Source organism: Triplophysa dalaica, chromosome 7 (genome assembly GCF_015846415.1).
Source record: "Triplophysa dalaica isolate WHDGS20190420 chromosome 7, ASM1584641v1, whole genome shotgun sequence".
Taxonomy (NCBI): Eukaryota; Metazoa; Chordata; class Actinopteri; order Cypriniformes; family Nemacheilidae; genus Triplophysa; species Triplophysa dalaica.
Window position 1 is genome coordinate 10,577,640 of NC_079548.1, and position 19,969 is coordinate 10,597,608.

Consider the following 19,969-nt stretch of genomic DNA (forward strand, 5'->3'; position numbering starts at 1 on the left):
AAGCTTTTTATTACATGCATTCATTTAACAGATGTGAGCCCAGAGAAGAGCGTGCAAAGACTCTTGATAAGGTGCTTTGCTGACTGTTGCTCAGAACTAACAGGCTGTTTTGATGACTGTATGTGTTCTTTCTGAAGATTGCTGGAGTAATTGCCCTATTATTCATTCAGTCAGAGTTTTAGATGAAAAATACAACCCAAAATTTGCAGCCAGCATGCAGTTGACTTAGGTCACAGTGTTAGTAGTTTGTGTTATGTAATGAAATGACATTCTTAAGTGTGACTTTAACATCCAGAACTGCCCAAATACTTTTTTTTTTCGGGCACTGTATGTAAAAGTTATATAATCACAATACCATGGTAGCACCGCAGTACTTTTCTAAGGTTAAATGAAAAATATACATTCAAAAAGAATACTTGTGAAAATACATACTTACATTTACTAACATACACTGTAAAAACATTTTCCGGCATCTGGGGCCACAGAAATGAACCGTAAATAAAAGTTTTACCTGTAAAATGACGTTTCCCCCAGTTTCCATAAATTCCATTTAATGAGAAAAAGACTACAGGAAAATTCTGTATAATTAATTTTTTTATGGTATACCACAACTACACAGCAGACAACAGCCTTAGAAATTACACATCTTTGCTATTTTTAAGCTTATAGTAAATCAATAATAACATAGGATGGGTACATTGGCCTCAAAGGTTCGACCTCACAAAAACACTAATCATTTAACATTCAAGCCAAACGTGCAGCGCTGGCAAGACCAGATTCCAGCAGCTGTGTTGAGGGCCGGTCTGAATGCCAGTTATTGATGATAGAGGCATGAAGAAGGCTCGGAGGCCAGATAAGGAACCCTTCTGCTGCCCGATTGTTTGGGGCATGACTAAGCTACACTTTGTTCCTGTTTTGACGGCAAGCGGGAGATAAGGACTCTCATGGAAAGCCAGGAGGAAAACATGACTGGCTAATTAAAACAGATGAAGTCTGAGCATCTTGGCTGCTGATGGGCCTCTTCCAAGCCTACATTCAGAGGCCACATGGCCCATCAGTTTGGTCTTATAGTGCAGTGTATGTGGGTGTGAATGTACATGCATTTTGAAAATGGCGGAGTGGAGTTTTTTTATCAAATTTATAATACTGGTCTAAAGTGTAGGATGAATTATACATTTTTTATTGTTTTTTTTCTACATTTTAGAATCTACATTTTCAGTAACACAAATGGAACTACGGGAATTACGAGCCAAAAAATGTGTAGAATTATGTGTGGAAATATGACAAAAAAACAAACTTTGTAATATTTTAGAAATTTGATTCGCAAAATGTATTCAGTGAACCTAATTATTTACCTGGAAATTTTACATTATACATTTTATCTTTGTGTGTTTTAGTGGACCCGGGACCTCAAGTGGCATGCTTGAGGGACATGAACACCATCAGGGCCATTTCAGCAGTTACAACATACACAAGTGTTAGAACGGTGTAAAGTGCTACTGCATTATATATATGCATAGTTAAAAATTAACATTAAAATCCAGCTTTGTACCTACATATTCATGAAACACTTCTGCTGTCTCTGTGCATGTGTGCCAGTAAATTCCTCAGACCTTTAAGATCTTGTTGTTGGCTTTACATGAATGCCACCTGTGTCGAATGCTTAGACCGTGCATTTGTTACTGCACCTGAAGTAAACATCCCTTAGCTAAGACCAGCTCATGCCTGCGGCTCTAAGCGCTGATAATATTGCAGCCAGGGAACTTTGAAGTCATCTGAACCTTGAGTTAATCAAAATCTGATCCTGAGATCTGCAGGACTTTGGATCGCTGTAGTTTGCCCTTAGAATTTCATTATTGACTGAGCTGCTGCACGGGGCCATCGAGCTGGACCTGTGGGCATCTTCACTAAGAGATATATTTATCAGAGTGATCTCTCCACGACAGAGGATTGACTGCCAGATGGGTGAAAGATTTGACACTTTGAGGGGCGTAATTGCTGGTCAAATAACAGTCAACATAACACAGTTGCTTTCTGTTCCTCTCCTGTCACAAACCCGTACACACAAAAACCCAAACAAAGGAGTTTATTGCTCACTAAAGCAGAGGTGGCGGATACCCTGGGGACTTTTTTGGAATTGGCAATCTGTGGAAGGCAGTTGTTGTAAACTGTGTTGTTTAGAAATGGATCTCTGTGCCATTTTTGCCATTGCACACTGGAAAATGGCAAAAGCAACAAAACTTGTGAATGCTGGGGTCTCACCTTCTAAACTATTTTTTAGTTTTGATCTTTAACTTTAATTAAATATAACTTAATATTCTTTGTAACACTTCACAATAAGGTGCTATTTGTTAACAGTAGTAAATGCAATAGCTAACATTAGCTAACAATGAACAATTTCGTTTTTCAGCATTTATTAATCCTTTTTAATTTTAGTTAATGTCAATACAATTATTCATGTTAGTTCATGGTGCATTAAGTAAGGGATAATGTACAGGTAGTCGGCTGCTATCGCAGTATAGCTCATATTTACCAAATGCAGACCTTCCGCGAGGAAATTACACTCTAAAGAAAATTCTGTCTATACAACACTTCAATTGGTTCTTGGCTTGTGATCATAGGGGGACCATTTGTAGTCCTATATAGAACCTTATTTTGGTGCTTCGGTGGTTCTTCAGCGTAATGCAAAATGGAAACAGTGCTATATAGCACCTTGGTCACCCCAAAGGACCTCTGAAGAATCTCTGAAGCACCAAGATATGTTGCTATATAGCATTAAAAGTGGTTCCCCTATGATTACAAGCAAAGGACCATTTTTAGTGCTATATAGGACCATTAGAAATGACGTTCAAATGCCACCAACAGTTAATTTGGTTTAATCATTTGTAAACATAATGAATTTAATGAAGAGAAATGAATCACACTCAAAATTGCACAGAATTATATTATACTATGAAAATTATGATAATATCAGTAATACAATATCAATGATCATGGTTAACTCCGGTATATTGTGACATCCCTAGTACTTATGTTATTTTATTACTATTTAATTACACAGTTAGTTTATGTGTCTACCAGTTCAGCACTGTTTTTTATGCATTCGGCAGTATATTTCAGGTGAAAATTTTAGCAGTTTCTGTACCGTTTGAGATACATAACTAGAACCAGAACTGAAGTAAAGAATAGGAAGTTAGACAGGAAAAGACAGTATACAGTATAAGAGAAAAGGGAGAGAATAATATAAGAGATCAAAGATTTAGAGAGAGTGCTCTAAATTCTCTCAGTCTAAGAATTCTGCTGTCTGCACTGGCTTTAACTTATCCATGAAAGATAAAGTGTAATTCTTTTAGTGAGCCTGGTGCGCTTCTCTTCACCTCCGCAGTCCGTCATACTTATGGCCCTGCCCCTCTCCATCTCCACCCCTCACTACACTGACAATCACATCTCTGCCCTTCATACCGACTGCATTTTCAGTCGAGATGATGTGCTTGTCTGCTGCTAATTTAACACACTATCAAATCAACAGAGTTTGACTGATGGGATGGTCAAAACTGGTTGAATGGTGAACAGTGAAGTGCTGTGCTCAGTCTGATAGCGAAAACTCTCATTCCTCTAATCAGTGTTCAGTGTGCTGAGCAAGATAACTGCAGGGCTATGGAGACGCAACACAACCGAATCCTCCAACCGGTGCTGTGATTTTTTTTAAGGCATTTCAGAATCCGAAATAGCTTTATTGCCAAGTATGTGGACACACAAGGAATTTGTCTTAGTGACAGAAGCTTCCAGTGCACATACAATATTAGACAAAAGGAAAATAGATAATATATTGTATGTACAGATGTTCTTTTTACAAATTATACTGTTTATACACATGTTTTTATTACACAGTGGAAGAACATTTAAGGTAGATGGCCTGAGGGATGAAACTTTTCCTATGTCTGCCTGTTGTGGTGCTGTAGCGCCGACCAGACGGCAGCAGTTGAAAGATAATGTCTGCTGGGTTTAAGGGGTCCAGAGTGATTCTGCGAGCTGTTTTACTCACTCTGGAGGAGTACAGTTCTTGGAGTGGGGAGGGTTGTGCCAGTGATTCGCTCAGCAGTCTGGACGATCTGTTGTAGTCTTCGGAGGTCAGTTTTTGCAGAACCAGACAGTTATGGAAGTGCAGAGGATGGATTCAGTGACAGCTGAGTAGAACTGTAAGCGCAGCTCCTGTGGCAGGTGAACGTCCTCAGCTGGCGAAGGAAGTACAGCCTCTGCTGGGCCTTTTTGACAATAGAGGCAATGTGAATGTCCAACTTCTTGTCCTGTGAGATGATGGTGCCCCGGAACCTGAATGATTCTCCTTCGGGCGGCCCAGGAGAATCATCTCCAATGTTTTTAGGGTGTTTAGGTCAAGGTTGTTAAGACTGCACCAGACAGCTAGCTTCTCAACCTCACTTCTGTAAGCAGACTTGTCACAGTCCTTGATGAGGCTAATAACTACAGTGTCGTCTTCAAGCTTTAGGAACTTGACAGAGAGGTCAGTAGATGTTTAGTTGTTGGTGTACAGGAAGGAAATTTCCTGATTTCTGTGAATTAAAATGTACAAAAGCAATCATACCCAACTAATGGTGAAAAAAATGGCTCTTTATAGAACCTAAAATAGATATTTAATGTTCATTTTCATGTGCTCATTTACGAGGAATGTGGACCATTATGGATGTGACAGTTCGTTTTTGATGTGATTCTGTTGTTGATTTTAAGTTGTGAGCAGCTTCTTTAATGTTTGGTTTTAGATATTCTATCTTCATTTTGTTTTTATCATACAGTATGTAGTTGTGTGTGTTTTCTTTGCATCTCATCATGCCGATAGCACCAAATGAGCATGGACGGCTATTGGTGCATCCTCTCAAAAACAACAGCAACATAAAATAGTGCTTCTGGTCACACCAACCTCGGGTTAAAAAAGAACAAAAAGTATTGAACTAGCATAGTCCTTTGAAAACATATCTCTTAGACATTTATGTAAATGATCTATCCATTCACCCTACTGCTGTAGTTTTTTCTACACCATGAAAATCTCCATCGAAAGGAAATGTGACAGCCCAGGTACCCTAGCTGTTATCCAGCACAGCTGTGTAACTGTAATAAAAAACTGCTGTAGCGCAAAGTCAAGCATATGACTGATCCTCTGGAGGGATTGAAATTTGTGCCTGGGATGGCTTTTTTTTATACTGTGTAATTATTAGTGTCAGCATGAGCTCTCTGCTTTGGCAAACAAGGCTAGAAGACAGGCCGCAAACATTTAGGCAGCGTAATGCAGGTGTGACCAGCGGCTGCTCGTGCAGTCGCCGCACAGCTGTCTGTCAGTATTGAAAATAAAGTCATCACGATTCACGCACAACTCCCTCAAGAAGAGATTTTCACATGAGCAAGAGTGGGAAGTGAACACGGCTGTCTGGAGACCAGAGTTGTTTCTTGTGAATATATGTTTTCAGAGATAGCATTTTTAGAATGGAGGTATTGAATGGCACTTAGTGGAGGCGCTTTTTTGGAGGATCTATTGACAGAAGTGCAATATAATACATACATAAACATGTCTTCAGATGTGTATAAAGACCAAACATAATAAAGAAATGTTTTTATGACTTAAGAATGAGCTTTTTCTATCTACATACACTGCGGGTCCTCTTGCATGGAATTCGCCATGTTTTTTTCTGCAGTAGCCCTAAATGGACAAACTGCTCTACAGAGAGCACTTCCTAAATCAACGTTAACACGTTAACGCATTCAATAAATTTTTATAGATTAACACGTTCAAAATATTTTACGCAATTAACGCAGCATCCGTTTGTTTTGTCATCCTTTTTCTAGCATTACATAATACAATCAAGCTCTTATTCATGTAAAGGCTTTTAAAGCATTTAAGCGCTTAATTGAATGAACAAAACCACACAAGATTATGCCAGAAGGCCCATTTTGTCTAGCATTTTCGTGAGCACAAACTTCAATGGGTTAAATAAAATCTTAAATGAATGCAAAGAGTTGTGAAAATGGGAGAGATGTCAGATCTGCGTAGAGAGAGCTCTTTAAGGGATACATTACAACCAAATCAAAATTTCCCCATGTTTTGCTCACCCTCAAGGCATTCTAACTGAATGTGGTTTTCTTCTAGAAGAATTATGCAGTCAGAGTTATGATACCACGTATCATTTAACTTCTAAGCGGTAGAATGAATGGGTGTTGTCTTTTTGAAAATCCATCGAAAACAAAGAACTGCTCGTCACGACTCTGGTCTAAACAAAGGTCTTCTGAATAGAGATGCATTTTTGAAAATGAAATATCCATATTCACAGCGCTATTAACAATGATGTCTAGCTTCCATCATCTCTCGAATGGGCATGAACCAGAGACTTGTTATTCCGCCAGATGACGCAGGTAAGTTCCTGTGACGAATGCTGCATTTTTCGTTTTGTTAACTGGACCTTTTACACAGAAGTTTTCAATGTTCAGTAAAATATGAAGAACGCCTTGACATTGTGTTTTAGACTTTTACTCTAGCCCGTAAGGCCGTGTAGCAAGTTGCCAGTGTTGTGTAATTCAATTCTATCTGAATGCTTCTCTCAAGTAATCCGTTGTGTGGGGTCAACTGTGTCGTACTCATCTCGGCCTCTTGATATTTCCCATATATCTGGCTATCCATGATTATTTAGATACTATTGTCCAACGCGGTTATGGAATGGTGGCAGCTTAATCCTCCTTTCTTCCTGACCTACCCGAGACCTGCAGTGAAATGGCCCGATAACAAAGCCATGGATTCTTGTAGCACAAAATAAGTCATCCCCTTGTCCATTATTCTCTTCTCCTTGCACACAGAGAAAAGAGGGGGGATCCAAATGCTGTACTGTAGCATTCAAATCGTTCTGCTGTCATCCTGAAAAACATTCTTCATTTTTCATTTTTCCTCCTCAATTTAGAGAGCCAAAACCACGCAACTCCCCCAAGCCTATCCCACCGATGTGCTTTTCATATAGTTCAGTCAGGGCTCATTTAAACTTCGAGTCATCATTGAACCGTGCCAGGGCCATGTCAGAGTGAAGCGTTTTATACGTGTGAAGTGTTTTGGGTGGATTGAGTGGCTGAGATTATCCATTTGACCGTATGATTTTATGTTATATTACACCTTATTTAAAGCCATGTGAAGCTTTTTGTGAAGAGCAGACTGAAATTGTACAGTCAGTTGTACTTTTGTGTCATGATTCTGCCTCATCATTTCATGTAAACACTTTTTTATTTTTAAATCTTCAAATGAAAATTTAATATCAGGAGAATTTAATATAAAAAGGAAATACAAAAAATAAAATGTAAAAGATTAAATTTGATTTATAAAAAAAAAAAATTGTGGACGATGCTGATACAGTGGCTATCCCAAGTTTTAAGCGATCAGATGCCCCTTTAAGATTTATTTTATTTTTGCCCTGGATAGGACTACCCAGAATGGGATTACCCAAAAAGTTGGCTAAAAGATCCAATTCTATAATAAATTTGCACCTAAATGTGCACGAGAGCCCAGGTGAAAAATAATATACTCACAGACGGTCTTATGCAAATAGAATTAGATTTCTCAGAGCACCTCCAAGTGAGCCAAAAGTAGTGGGCCAAAAAACATTGTTCTGTCACGCAGACATACTCAATTTGGGCATGAATAAAATCACAAAGTACGTCAGATTTACCTAACCCCTTCAAGGAAAACTAGCAGGCTTTAGACACACATAAGATGAATCCTAGCCTGAAATAAATAGATGCCCTAGGTTCAAGTGTCATTATATAGAGTGAAACGTCAAATGTAACTGGACAGGTCAATGTGGACAGCAGGTTCTGTGGCAGAATTGTAGCCGAGAGGCAGTTCATCAGAGAGTCTAGCTGATTTTAATTAAAGAGCCATTGCTGTAACTCGTGACCGGAGGCTATGAAGAAAATCACTCCATAGCATCTCATGACGCACATTAGAGCTCCATTGTCCTTTTTTCAACCGTTAATCTTACTTTCCCTCTATTTTAATCTCTGCTGCTTCTCTGTGTCACAGTTACAAAGAAATACTATGAAGCTTTACCTGTACTGACCTATAAATAATCAGACCCTCACGGTTTAAAGCCTTTTCATCCCGATCAGAAGTTGACTTGAGTAGTCTGGCAGCTAGAGAATCTGTTGTATTTATTGTCTCATACTGGCTGAATGATGGATCTCATACTTATGACTAATGCTGCTTGCACCGAACACACAGACTTGTATCGATGGATACATTCCACCAGTCTGGTGAATAGAATACAATTGTGTCTGTTTCCATGCTAAACAATTTGTCCCATAAATGCATTTGGTTCCTATTTGAAACTGGAGGCCACTGAGCAACACTGAAAAATTAAACGTTGACATTGTAAAACATGGATTGGTTGACTGTAAATAGAGAAACAAATAGATAGATCAATAAACAAAACACCAAAAGTGTAAACAACTGGACTAGTTGTACATCAAACAGTGCAACCAAATAATAAGGGCCCAGTGCATGCTGGGAAGAGGGTGAATGGTACTGAAAAAAAACATGCTGCAACATGCTGCTGATATATTTTTAAATAATTGGTACCGGTCAATAAAATCAAAATTTTCACACTAGCAGCTATAGGCTGATAGATTAAAAAAAGTTTATGATCAGGGCCAATATATCCTGTCAATTAAAAGAGGACAGGAACATGCAATGAATTTTGCTCTGTATAGAAAATGTTAAGAAACACCACCAGTTTGATGTTCAATATTAATAGTCATTATATGAAGTATTACCATTCAGAAAGTTATGAAATATTTATTTAATCTTCAGAATCGGTATCGACAGGTACCACTATGAATAATCGGCTATCGTATCGGTAGAGAAATTTAGTATTGGTGAATAGGGATGTAACGATTCGCAGCGAGCTGTTTGAAAATCGATTATAATATGTGACGATTCAAGTCGGTTGAATGTTATATGCTTCGCAATTCATGTTTTGAACAGCAGTGGCCGCTGTGTTTACTGGAAACTTGAAAAATGTGAATTGAATTGAATTTCTGAAATGTAAAAAAGACAAAGTCTTAGTTTGATTGTATTAAAGAGACTTTTGTAATGTTCATTTTTTATTTGATTTGGGATTTGTTTTAAATTTGCTGTTTAGTTTTGTCTTTGACATGACATGTATTTTTATTTTACAAAGAAATGTGCAGCATTTTAGAAATAATAAAAGGGGAGTTGTAATTTTTTCTATTTTGTCTCAACTCATTTTGTAAAAATAAATTGTGAATAGATAATATCTTGAGATTGGTATGGTGCATCGCCTTTTGAGTTGTGTGGACCGTTCTCTTCTCTACTGCAGACGTAATGGTCTACCAAGTTACAATAAAAAGTAAAGTAAATCTTTCATTCTTATTTTAAACAATATTTGCTTGCTCAATGAATCATTTTACATTTTTGACATTTAAACAACACATCACATTATATCCACGACCATGTACTATATACACAGCAATATTTACCCTTCTATGTATATATTTATATGCTAAATACTATTTCAGACCTGAGTGTATGACATCCACACCAGTACTGAATGTCCGTTGTTGACATTAAATGTTTCCATTTATTGATCCTGATGCTAAATGACATGTCAGGAACATACAGAATGAAGTATCACATCCAAGGTCAATACTCAACTGCAGTAAACTGCAGCTCTACCAATGTGGAATGTTGAGTGGGCAGTCGCGTTGCTGAGTGTCAGTCTCTCTCAAGCTAGCTATTTGGTCCGTGCTCACACATTCCCTCCAAAATGCGGCAGAGTCATTAATTATACCTCCTCAACAGAATTAGACACGGAGCGTTTTATCTTAATAGCTCTCTGCGAGAGAGCCTGCAGGATCTGCATTATACTGTTTTCATCTGGCAAAGCCGTTCTCATTGAATTCAGTTCCTCTCTGCCGCATCGAGCGCTCGACATGAGCCTTCCCGTTCCTGTTCTCTAAGGGCCTGAAGGTGAAGCCCGAGCCCTCTGATATTATGTGACGCTCATGTAATCACTTCTTAAAAGGGGCTACGTTGATTGGAATAGAAGCGGGTTGAGATCTACAAGCACAAAATCTATTTGCACCGTGACCATGGAAATGCACACCGAGCAAACAATTAAAATGCTAATTTCCCATCCCTGTGGTAAAGTGCTAATGACTTTGCTAGTCATCTAGCACCTAATAAATAGTTCCTAGTGAAGGTTATAGAATGCGGCAACCGGTTGAGGACAAACCCAACGTTCATTTCATTCCGTATATGGCGTGTACGTGTGTGTTCTGTCAGATCAATACATACACAGCAAGTAGGAGCGAATGCATTAGCAACATGCTGTGATGAAATAAATAGCACTGTTTTAGTAACTTTTTGGTAAATACATTTTTCTACATTAACTGTCACCAGCAGTGAGTTTCACTCAACTTATTTTTATTTCTATCTTGATATTATATTCTTTTTTTCCTCTCTCTCCAAGTTTAAAAGAGTACATTTTATGCTTCAGAGGTCCAATTGGCTCCACTGGTTGGTTTATGACATACTGCTATTACCCCGGCCCCATTTCACTTTCATGGTAAACAAATAAAGTCGCGCAAAATAAAAAACAAGTTTCTCTTCTCTATTAACAGCAGTAACACAATGAGGACAAATTTAAGCATCTTAATTTGGATTCTCTGCTCCATTGCTTCACAAAGCTCCCTTTTAATTATATTTATCTAATGAGGTCATTGAAATGCATAGCTGGAGTCTGCTTGCTTTGCACAGTGGCCGGATGGGGCTGTTTTCATATCGGCTGCTACACATCGAATGTGTTGTTTCATTAGATTTTGAGTGGATCAACGGATGTCATTACTTAGCTTTGGGGCTCTTTGGTGGTACACAAGTGCTTATCTTCATCAATTTGGTTTATCTACTTTCTTTGTCTTTTTATGACTCGCTTTTCTTTTCGTTAGTCACGTACGCTTGTTTTGTTTTGTGTTACAGAATATAATCCATTCTCATTCGCTTTTATCTGTTCATAAAATGAATTTTTTTTACAGACTTTAATGGCTTATGTATTTTAATGCTTCGTGTATTATTTTTTAAACACTTTCACTATTTTCAAAAGCATGAGCAATCTAAATGGTTAAGTATAATCAACTTTCATATCAACAATTTTAATTTTCAATCAGAAGAAATAAAGCTTTCTTTTTATTTCAAACTCCAATGAGATCTGTTACTAACCGTTTAGGATTCATTCTTTAAAGGAACAGTACACCCAAAAATAAAAAATCTGTCATCATTTACTAACACTCAAAATATGTATAAATTTCATTGTTCTGATTAACAAAATTTAGGAAGAAGGCTTGTATCCAAACAAATCTTGCCCACCATTAACCACCATAGTAAGAAAAATGACAATGGTGGTCAAAAGTGGTCCAGAATGGTTTGCTTTCCTACATTCTTCAAAATGTCTTCTTTTCTGTTCAACAGAACAAAGAAATGTATAAGAAATTTTTCCTTTGGTAGTCAATGGTGTCCAAGAACTGTTTGGTTGCAAGCATTCTTTCAACTATCATTCTATGTGTTCATCAAAACAATGAAATCTAGACAGATTTGGAACAACTTGAGGGTGAGTGAATGATGAAAGAACTTTAATTTTGGGTGAACTGTTCCTTTAAGACTGTAAATAATACAGCACCAAAGCTCAACCATCAGCTCATCCTTTATAATGTTTGTAATAAGTCTGTTGACTTGGGGAAACTGTACACAAAATAAGTCTGAGATGTGCAATGTCTACAAAAATGTATTATGTACTGTTAAGTTTCAAGGGCATGAAACCTTCGAAAACAAATGCTCCGAAACAACAAATTCCAAAATGGGAGCGAGAGAAAGTACAGTAGGATCTGAGCCAGAAGCCAAAAAGTGAGCAGAAGGAACGAGAGAGTTCACAACGCTGTACCCGAGATATGAGATAAGAGGGTAAGAAGAAAGGAGCTAGGTTTACCAGTTTGTGAAACCTGTGACATTACGAATTAATGTACTACTAGGGAAATTTCAACAGTTTCAGTGTGTGTGCGCTGCCCTTCATTGGTGGGTGGTTGTTGCTGACGTCAAATTTCCCCTCCACAACACACTGAATTATTCAGCTGCTTGTGGCCTATCTCTATCATCAGCGTGTAGTAGCATATGTGTCTTGCCAAACCTGCATCAGCTTCACTGTAAACAAGCTTAGTGGGAATAATGGCTAAATGTAACACGTCTTTGAGTAACAGTACACCAGAAGTGGTAATGTGCCATTATTTTTATTCAAGAACAACTATGAAGTTACACGTGTCGTTGTGTAATAAAATTATTTTTTCACGCAATACAGAGGAATCACAGTAGAAAGGTGTAAAGAAAAGCAGTCGTGCAGCTGATAAAGAGAAACTCTGTCAGTGTTGGAGAGGCTCACGTCCCTCCTTCTAAAGCACACTGATGGGATAAGCAGCATTAACCCAAATTTCATGTGATGTTGCTTTAGCTAGCCGATCTTTGCTCTTCTTCCTCCCGTGTCTTGACCTAGCACGCTCAAGAAAGTTTAATCCATCTGCGCCATAAATATTTGACCGACACTCCAGCAGACCCGCCGGGTATGAGGAAAATCACAGTCCATCAATGTTCTATTCTTTCAGTGTGGTCTGACATCAGTCCTTCTTTGTGTCTTTATGGTCGTACAGTGTGGTGGGCTATAGATAGTTTAAAAGACCAAAGCTCCCTGTTGTGTTCTCTGTTTTATAGGGTCACGCTGTGTTATATGGCGCCGGGTGATGGATATCTTGTCCTTGGCTCTGCGGAGTTGATTTGGTGTGATATGGTTTGCTCTCGCTCTTCTTCCCACATAATTCCCTATGGGATAAGAGAGAACAATGTTAAATGCAGTGATACGGGATTTGACCCTTAAAACACATTACACTGCGGCAAAATGTATGTCAGCAGTGAGTTTTTAAAAAGAATCGAAGGTTGTCAACACTGCTATCAAAATTAAGTTGAGACAGAGCTGACGTTTTTGACAGATTGCACACATACACAAACATCCAGGAAAAGTTTTATTCCCAAATAAGATGTAAACCACACATTTGAAACATTGACACGCGATGTAAAAAAGTCTGTGTGAAAGCAGCTAATCATGTGTCTATCTGCCATCGGATGAAGAATAGTAACTTGATGTCCGTAGCATATCATACCACTGCTCTGCATTATTAATGTATTTATTTTTCAATTTATTTGCATACCTACAGTATTTACTATTAAACTCACTTTGTCTATTGAACAGACAGTACTACTTGGCATTATTTTCTTAAAGGAAACACAAAACTCATTCTTCTGTGTAATACAAACTAACTGTAATACATTAAAGAATCAAGTGATTCAAGTATCACAAGTGTGTAAAAGCACCCTAAAAATATCTAAACTATTGTTTATACAATATTTTATAAATGTTCAAGCCTCCAAATTGAAATTGATTATAAATTGACTTTTGTACTCTAGTATTTACAACTATAAGGTGCAAATTCCTTAGAATTATGAATGTACAGTACATGCCAGTACAGCATGTAAAAACAAGAGAAAAGTGTATGTAACATTCCTCCTCTGATTTCTTTCCAGATGGGGAAATGGGAGAACCAGAGTTTGACCTTGAAATATCCGGTGTGGCCACGCTTCAACTCTTTTGGCGATGCAGAGACGGATGACAATCACTTGCGCATCGTAACGCTGGAGGAGAAGCCGTTTGTTATCGTGGAGAATGTGGAACGCCTCACAGGCACCTGCATGAGAAACTCAGTGCCCTGTCGCAAATACATCAAAGAGTAAGACTTCTGTTTCTCTTCTGTGACCTCTGTTTTCACCTGATATTAAGAAAAGATTAGGCCAAGAGCAATCAGTCAAAGGTTTAATTTTTTTTAGTACTTTAGATGAACTACAGAATGGGTGCCCTATTACTGTTGTTTTTCAGGTGGATTTGCTGTTACAGTTCATAGTGTGTTTTCAAATGTCTCTTAATGTGACTTAAGTAATTCGGTCACCAGACATGAAACTTATTTACAGCTATATTTGTCTGTACATTGACTAGATCACTAGAGATTTTAAGCATCTCTTTAACCATAAACAGTCTGGGACTCACCTCCCCTCTTCCGTCAAATAAAGAGGTGTGGATTTTGATGTAAGAGCCCTCTTTAAGAATGTTTGATGTAGACCGAGGGTCTTTTTTACTGGCTGTTTTAAAGCTTTCTCTTGAATGCATCAGATCACAAGTGAACAGCCCAGTCGGATCAATGTTTACACCTGATAGTAACATGCATCTCAAATGCGTCTCTTGTGATCACTCGATTTGGTGTCTTCATTTATCACTCCCAGCTGTAGTTTTACGTCATGTTGTGAAAGCAAGGAAGTCTACAAATATTACATTTTGACACGTCAACACACAAAACACAGATGCAATGTTGTCTCATGCGTTACTGACTACTCCACAAAATGCTCTGTCTGTATTTTGCGTTGTCCACTTAAAAATGGATCAGTTTTGTAAGTGCCTCATTGTCCCAAAGATGGCCCTCGGGTGTTTTTAGAAGAAAACAATAATGCACACAGACAATTTTTAATAGGTTGCTGTCGCAAAGTTGTTGTGATACGTGAGGCGTTAATAAGCGTGGTTGTGAAAACTGCCCCCATTCCTTAAAGAATCTCACAGGGGCTTATATAGGATTTATACACTGCTAAATAGGGCGAAGAATATACGGTCTCCTAGGATCACTATAGCCTGCTCTGTATGCGTGAAGATTAGTCTCATCAAAGGATCACAAGCGCACACAAACACACAAGAGAATTCACACACGTGTGGCTTGTGGATGCCACACATGTCCACTTGCAAACAGGCCAGACTTCCTCCAAAAGCACAAGTTCCTCTTAAGCCTCCATTGTGGCCATTTGGAAGAGAAGGAATTACTGATGCGTGCAGAGACACTGGCACGATACTTGCACAGGGCCCTGTTCTCCCCTGCATGTATTTTATACTTTCTGTCTGTTTCTCACAGTAGCTTTCCTCTGTCTTTCTTTATTGGTTCCTCATCTACTTGCTTTTATAAGAGAAATTACTCCCCTAACTTAAGTACTACAGTATTATCACAGTAGTAAAAATATTTGACCGCATTGAAAACACCAAAGGGAAGTTCTGTACTAATCCAGCATAAGCCGCTTGAACACTATCAGAGAGTTATTCTTTTCTATATGATTCTGTGTGGTTATATAGCATTTGATAAATGATTTAATTTGATGTGCTGTGTATGCCTAAAAATATTGGTTTGCCTCTAAGGTGTTGAATTTAATTCCTCTGTAAATGCTTTAAAGGTATTCTCACTTTTTCGAAAGCTCATTTATCAAATATATAATTTTTTATTGGTTAGTAAAGGTACACTTTACAAAAAATCTTGTTATTATGAACATGTCTTCAGTTCTTTCATTATGAACAATTCTGTCATTATTAACGTAAACCTGCATTACCGTCAAACTCTGACTTTCACTCTTCCAGAACATTAAAGGTATAGTTCATCCAAAAACGATAATTCTGTCATCATTTATTCACCATCTCTTCATTTCAAACCTGTATGACTTTCTTTCTGCTGCGGTACACAAAAGATGATATTTTGAAGAAAGCACACTTATATTGAATGGACATAAAACTATTAAAATTGCTATTTTGTGCTCTGCAGAAGGAAAAAAGTCTATAGGTTTGAAATGACAAGAGGTTGAGCAAATGATGACAGATTTTTCATTTTGGGTGAACTATCACTTTAACATCTTATTAATATTTTGAATATTCCAGCCACTCCGTACTATAAAATAACTTTATTGTTTATGTTCCACAAAAATCATATAGGTCATGCAGGTTTGGAACAACATGAAGAAAGTAAAAAAAGGCTTTGGGATGATCTGCTGTATACCTTTGATCTCACAAGAGGTGTATGTTTACTATTTTTGGGCCTGATCTTTGTGTGAGATGAATATGACGATGTGGAAAAACAGTTCATCTGGAATCCTCAGCTGTCATTTGGCTCTCTATTTCAGCTGTCGCTCAGTGCTGTAGATGCAAACACTGATGCGCTGCCAGCTTGACAAGCCAAAGACACAGAGGAAACATGCCTCAGTGACCAGGGCACGCACACACACATTCAACTACACTCTGAGATTTGTGCTTTTCCAAGTAAATGTCAGAATTCAAATATCTGAAGCCTGTGTCAGCTTTGAGGTCGGCTTTACTGAACCAGACCAGCAGAGAAATGTTTTATCATTTAAAGATTAACACACTGAATCTGTTTCAACAGCAGTATTAAAAATAAACCACTCACAAGTTATTGAGTACAGTTATAATATTTCTATCACTTCACGTGCAACCTTTATCTTTATTTATTTATTTATCTATTTATTTATTGGTTGTTTAAGTGCATTCTGGTGTAGTTATTTACATTGGTGAAGCTTAGAGTTATAATGGTTCTATTAACTGTTTTATTGCATCTTAAATAAAAAAATTATATTTTTAGTTGTCACGTTAATTCGTATTACTTTTTTACTGAGAATTTTATCCCAGTTTTAGCTGAGTTTTCTATTATTATCTGCCTCAATTTAAACATATTTGGATTTATTGCTGAGGCAATACCAATTTACTTTAGTTTACACTTCTTAGATGATGTTTAGGCTATATTTTGGTTTGTCTTTCTTGGCGAGTTGCCACATTGTCCACAATACTGAACAAATTAAAGAACCAAACATGGGCAGGTTGTCCTTATAAGATGTAACTGCGGTGTAATAAGGGCAGTGAAGAAGTGGTCTGGTCACATAAAGGAGCGACTCATTGCCGCAGGGTATCGAAATGTGAAAAAGACTGCTATAATATGGATTCTACCATGTGAGAGTTTGAATAAAGCGCTTGCAGGAGCCATGGGGAATATGGCCTGTGCGTCACAACTAGCGCAGAGAGGAAGAGATTGATTTTAAACTGGATTTTGGCCAGACAGTCGATTGTGTGTGTCTCACATGGTGGGGACAGAAAAGTTTGTTCATTTCTGGACTCTGAAGACACACAGCCTTCTCTTTCTGCCCAAATGGTCCTTTTTTGGTGTTAGCTGTCTTCAAAAAATCTTTTTCAAAAAGAATAAACAACAGACATTTGTTTCATAACTTATATTTTCTTTCCTTTGTGAATGGACTGTTCTATAGACTATCGGTAGATGTTGTTGTATATAAACGTGCAATACACCGAGAGTTTCAGAAGGAACTTGCGTACATATAAGCAATCTGTGGAGACAAAGTATACTCAGAAATGCTTTTCCTTGTGTTAATCTGTTTAAAGAACACTGAGAGCTGAGTTTTAATTAGCTTTAATCTAAAAGTTAAATGAGGCTCCCAGGTGGCTTTGCTACAGTAATTTCAGTGTTGTGTGTCTGAACTCCACCGCTGAGATTTTTCACTCGCAGATGGTGACTTGATTACAAATGCAGCTATGTCCTGTCTGCAACCCTGACAAAGTTTCTCTCCAAGCTTGGATACTTTGGTATGACTGCCCGCTAAGTGGACAGCGCACCAAATTAAAATTAGTCACAATGTCTAGTATACGTTTCCCTCTGAATCCACGGAGATGGTGTCGACTAGTGGTTATTGTGGGCTGTTAACAAAAAGGTTACAGGTTTAAGCGCCACAAGGGGCGAACCATTAACCGTTACCCTTGTGCCCTTGAGCAAGGCACTTAACCCTAGGCTTCTCCACAGGGACTGTTCCAGTATTAAGTGTACTGTAAGTAGTCTTAAAGAAAAGTTTTGATGTCTGTGTAAAAGGCCCTTCGAATGAAAAATGTGTACTTTGAATCTTCCTCTTTGTTTGGAAAAGGTTCCACTTTAAAATGAATCTGAGTTAATGTTGGATTACAGTGCACGACTTCTGCCTTGACTAATGACTCGATTTATAGTTGGGGTGAGTCTAGATTGACAGATTTCACTGAAAATTGTGTTATGGACTGTGGACCTTTGAACCCTCAGATCCTTTTGCACATACAACACAGGCCTTTCTAGAAATGTAACGTTAATTGTTCATATGTTTAGGGGTCATCTGTGAAAAGCATCTGTCAAAATAAAGGCAAATCTCTGATAATTTTGAATGGGAAGATGTATTGTTTCTAGAAATGGTCTACTTTGATACTTGTGTGAACAAATCGATTACATTAATGTTTGAAGTCACAGATTTAAGATTTCTGAATTAGCCAATCACAAAGCTTCTTCGCATAAATTGCTTTGTTAAAAGTATAGTCTAACCCAAAAGAAAAAATCTGTAATTCATGTCTCAGAACGTCTTTGTGTTCTGCTGAAGAAAGAAAGTCAGGTTTGAATAACATTGAATGAGTGAATGATGACAGAATTTAATTTTCATTTATTGGTAAACTGTCCCTTTAAAACATTGTTTTAAAAACGCTAAAAATTTACATAATTTCTGGATCTTCTCGGATTTTAAAAGTCTTGTAGTGTGATTTAAAGGGATACTTCACCCATGGTAGAAATAAAAAAAATAAAGAATAAAATGTGCAATCAAAATAAAAAGTGCAGGAGAGTATACTTTCGACTTTATAAATAATAAAAATAATATATTATAGTCAGGGATGTGCAAGAAGAAAGTGAAAACGGGTTGTACAGGGTATAGACATAGCAGCACACAGATGATGGTGAATAGTGAATATCTTACTGATTATTTAATGGATTCATGTTGATGATATGAGACCGAGTTTGAGTTTAGGAGCCTGATGAATTGCTTTAAGAATATACCTTTCATGTTACCTTTTTACATGTTACACTAAATAGTTCGATTAATGGCATATGTCATTACGTCCCTAAGCGACGACGTTTGACGTTCAATCCATATTTCATGTATCAACAAACAGTTTGTCTTCGCCATGGTACCACATCTTGGTGTTTATTTTATTTTTTAGAATTGTTGCCGTCTTTCTTTTTTCCTGTTTGGACCAAAAATGTGCTTTCTTGCTTGATCCCATGTTGTTTGCCGTAAATCGAAACAGCTGTTCACTGCCGTGCATGTGTGTAAGTTGTCGCAATTTCCTACATGCCGTTAATTGATCGATTAAGTTGTGTACATGTCTGTACCGCACTTCCATAATGCGAATAAAATAGGAGTACTCCACCCGTCTTAATTCGATTTGTGTTTACTACGATTATTAGTTTAGACTTTTAAACTAATAATCGTATACATGGTCCATTCTTAATCATGTTAATATCAGATTATTGTTGTCCGTGTAAACGTGATCACTGAAAGCAGAATTTACAGTTTTGGGTGAACTATCCCTTTAATCATTAAAGGATTTACATGAAAACAGAGACTAGAAATAAGATGGAGTATGATAGACTCTTCTGCTCGTGTTAGCCTCTTACTAAATTCAGGACCTTCTCGCTCAGTCTAAATGAAATAATTGTCTTGAGGCGTCAGAAATCTCTAGCCGACTGATATTTTTAGAGGTTTGGAACACACTTGATGGCTGAGATGCTCTCCAGGGAAAGCACTGCTATTCATTGTTAAGAAGTGTCTCAAGTTCAACATTAAAATAAAGTTTGTTCAGCAGACTGTTCCTACTGTACTCTAATTTCAGATACTGGATGCTGTGCAGAATATTTTTTAGTCCTATAGGGAGGAATTGCAACGGTGATAGTGCCTTTCAGTCAACATTGTTTCATTATTTATTCATTCATTTAGGAAAACGTCCCATTTAAGAGCACATATACATCTCTTAATGGCATGTGTTCACAAAATTTGTCGGATCCAAAGCAAAATGCAAATAAGAAAAGGTTGCAGTAATCTTTTGTCTAGTTATAATGCTTTTCACTTTCATTAAGCGGGTTGACA

At 37.6% G+C, this 19,969-nt stretch overlaps 1 protein-coding gene across 1 annotated transcript in view; it reads left to right on the forward strand.

Moving 5' to 3' along the window:
- grin2aa (glutamate receptor, ionotropic, N-methyl D-aspartate 2A, a) overlaps positions 1 to 19,969 on the forward strand; it is a 111,223-nt gene that overhangs the window by 76,741 nt on the left and 14,513 nt on the right. Inside the window, exon 5 of the mRNA XM_056753869.1 lies at positions 13,685 to 13,887. Within this exon, the coding sequence (XP_056609847.1) occupies positions 13,685 to 13,887 (203 nt within the window). The remainder of the gene's footprint in view (positions 1 to 13,684; positions 13,888 to 19,969) is intronic.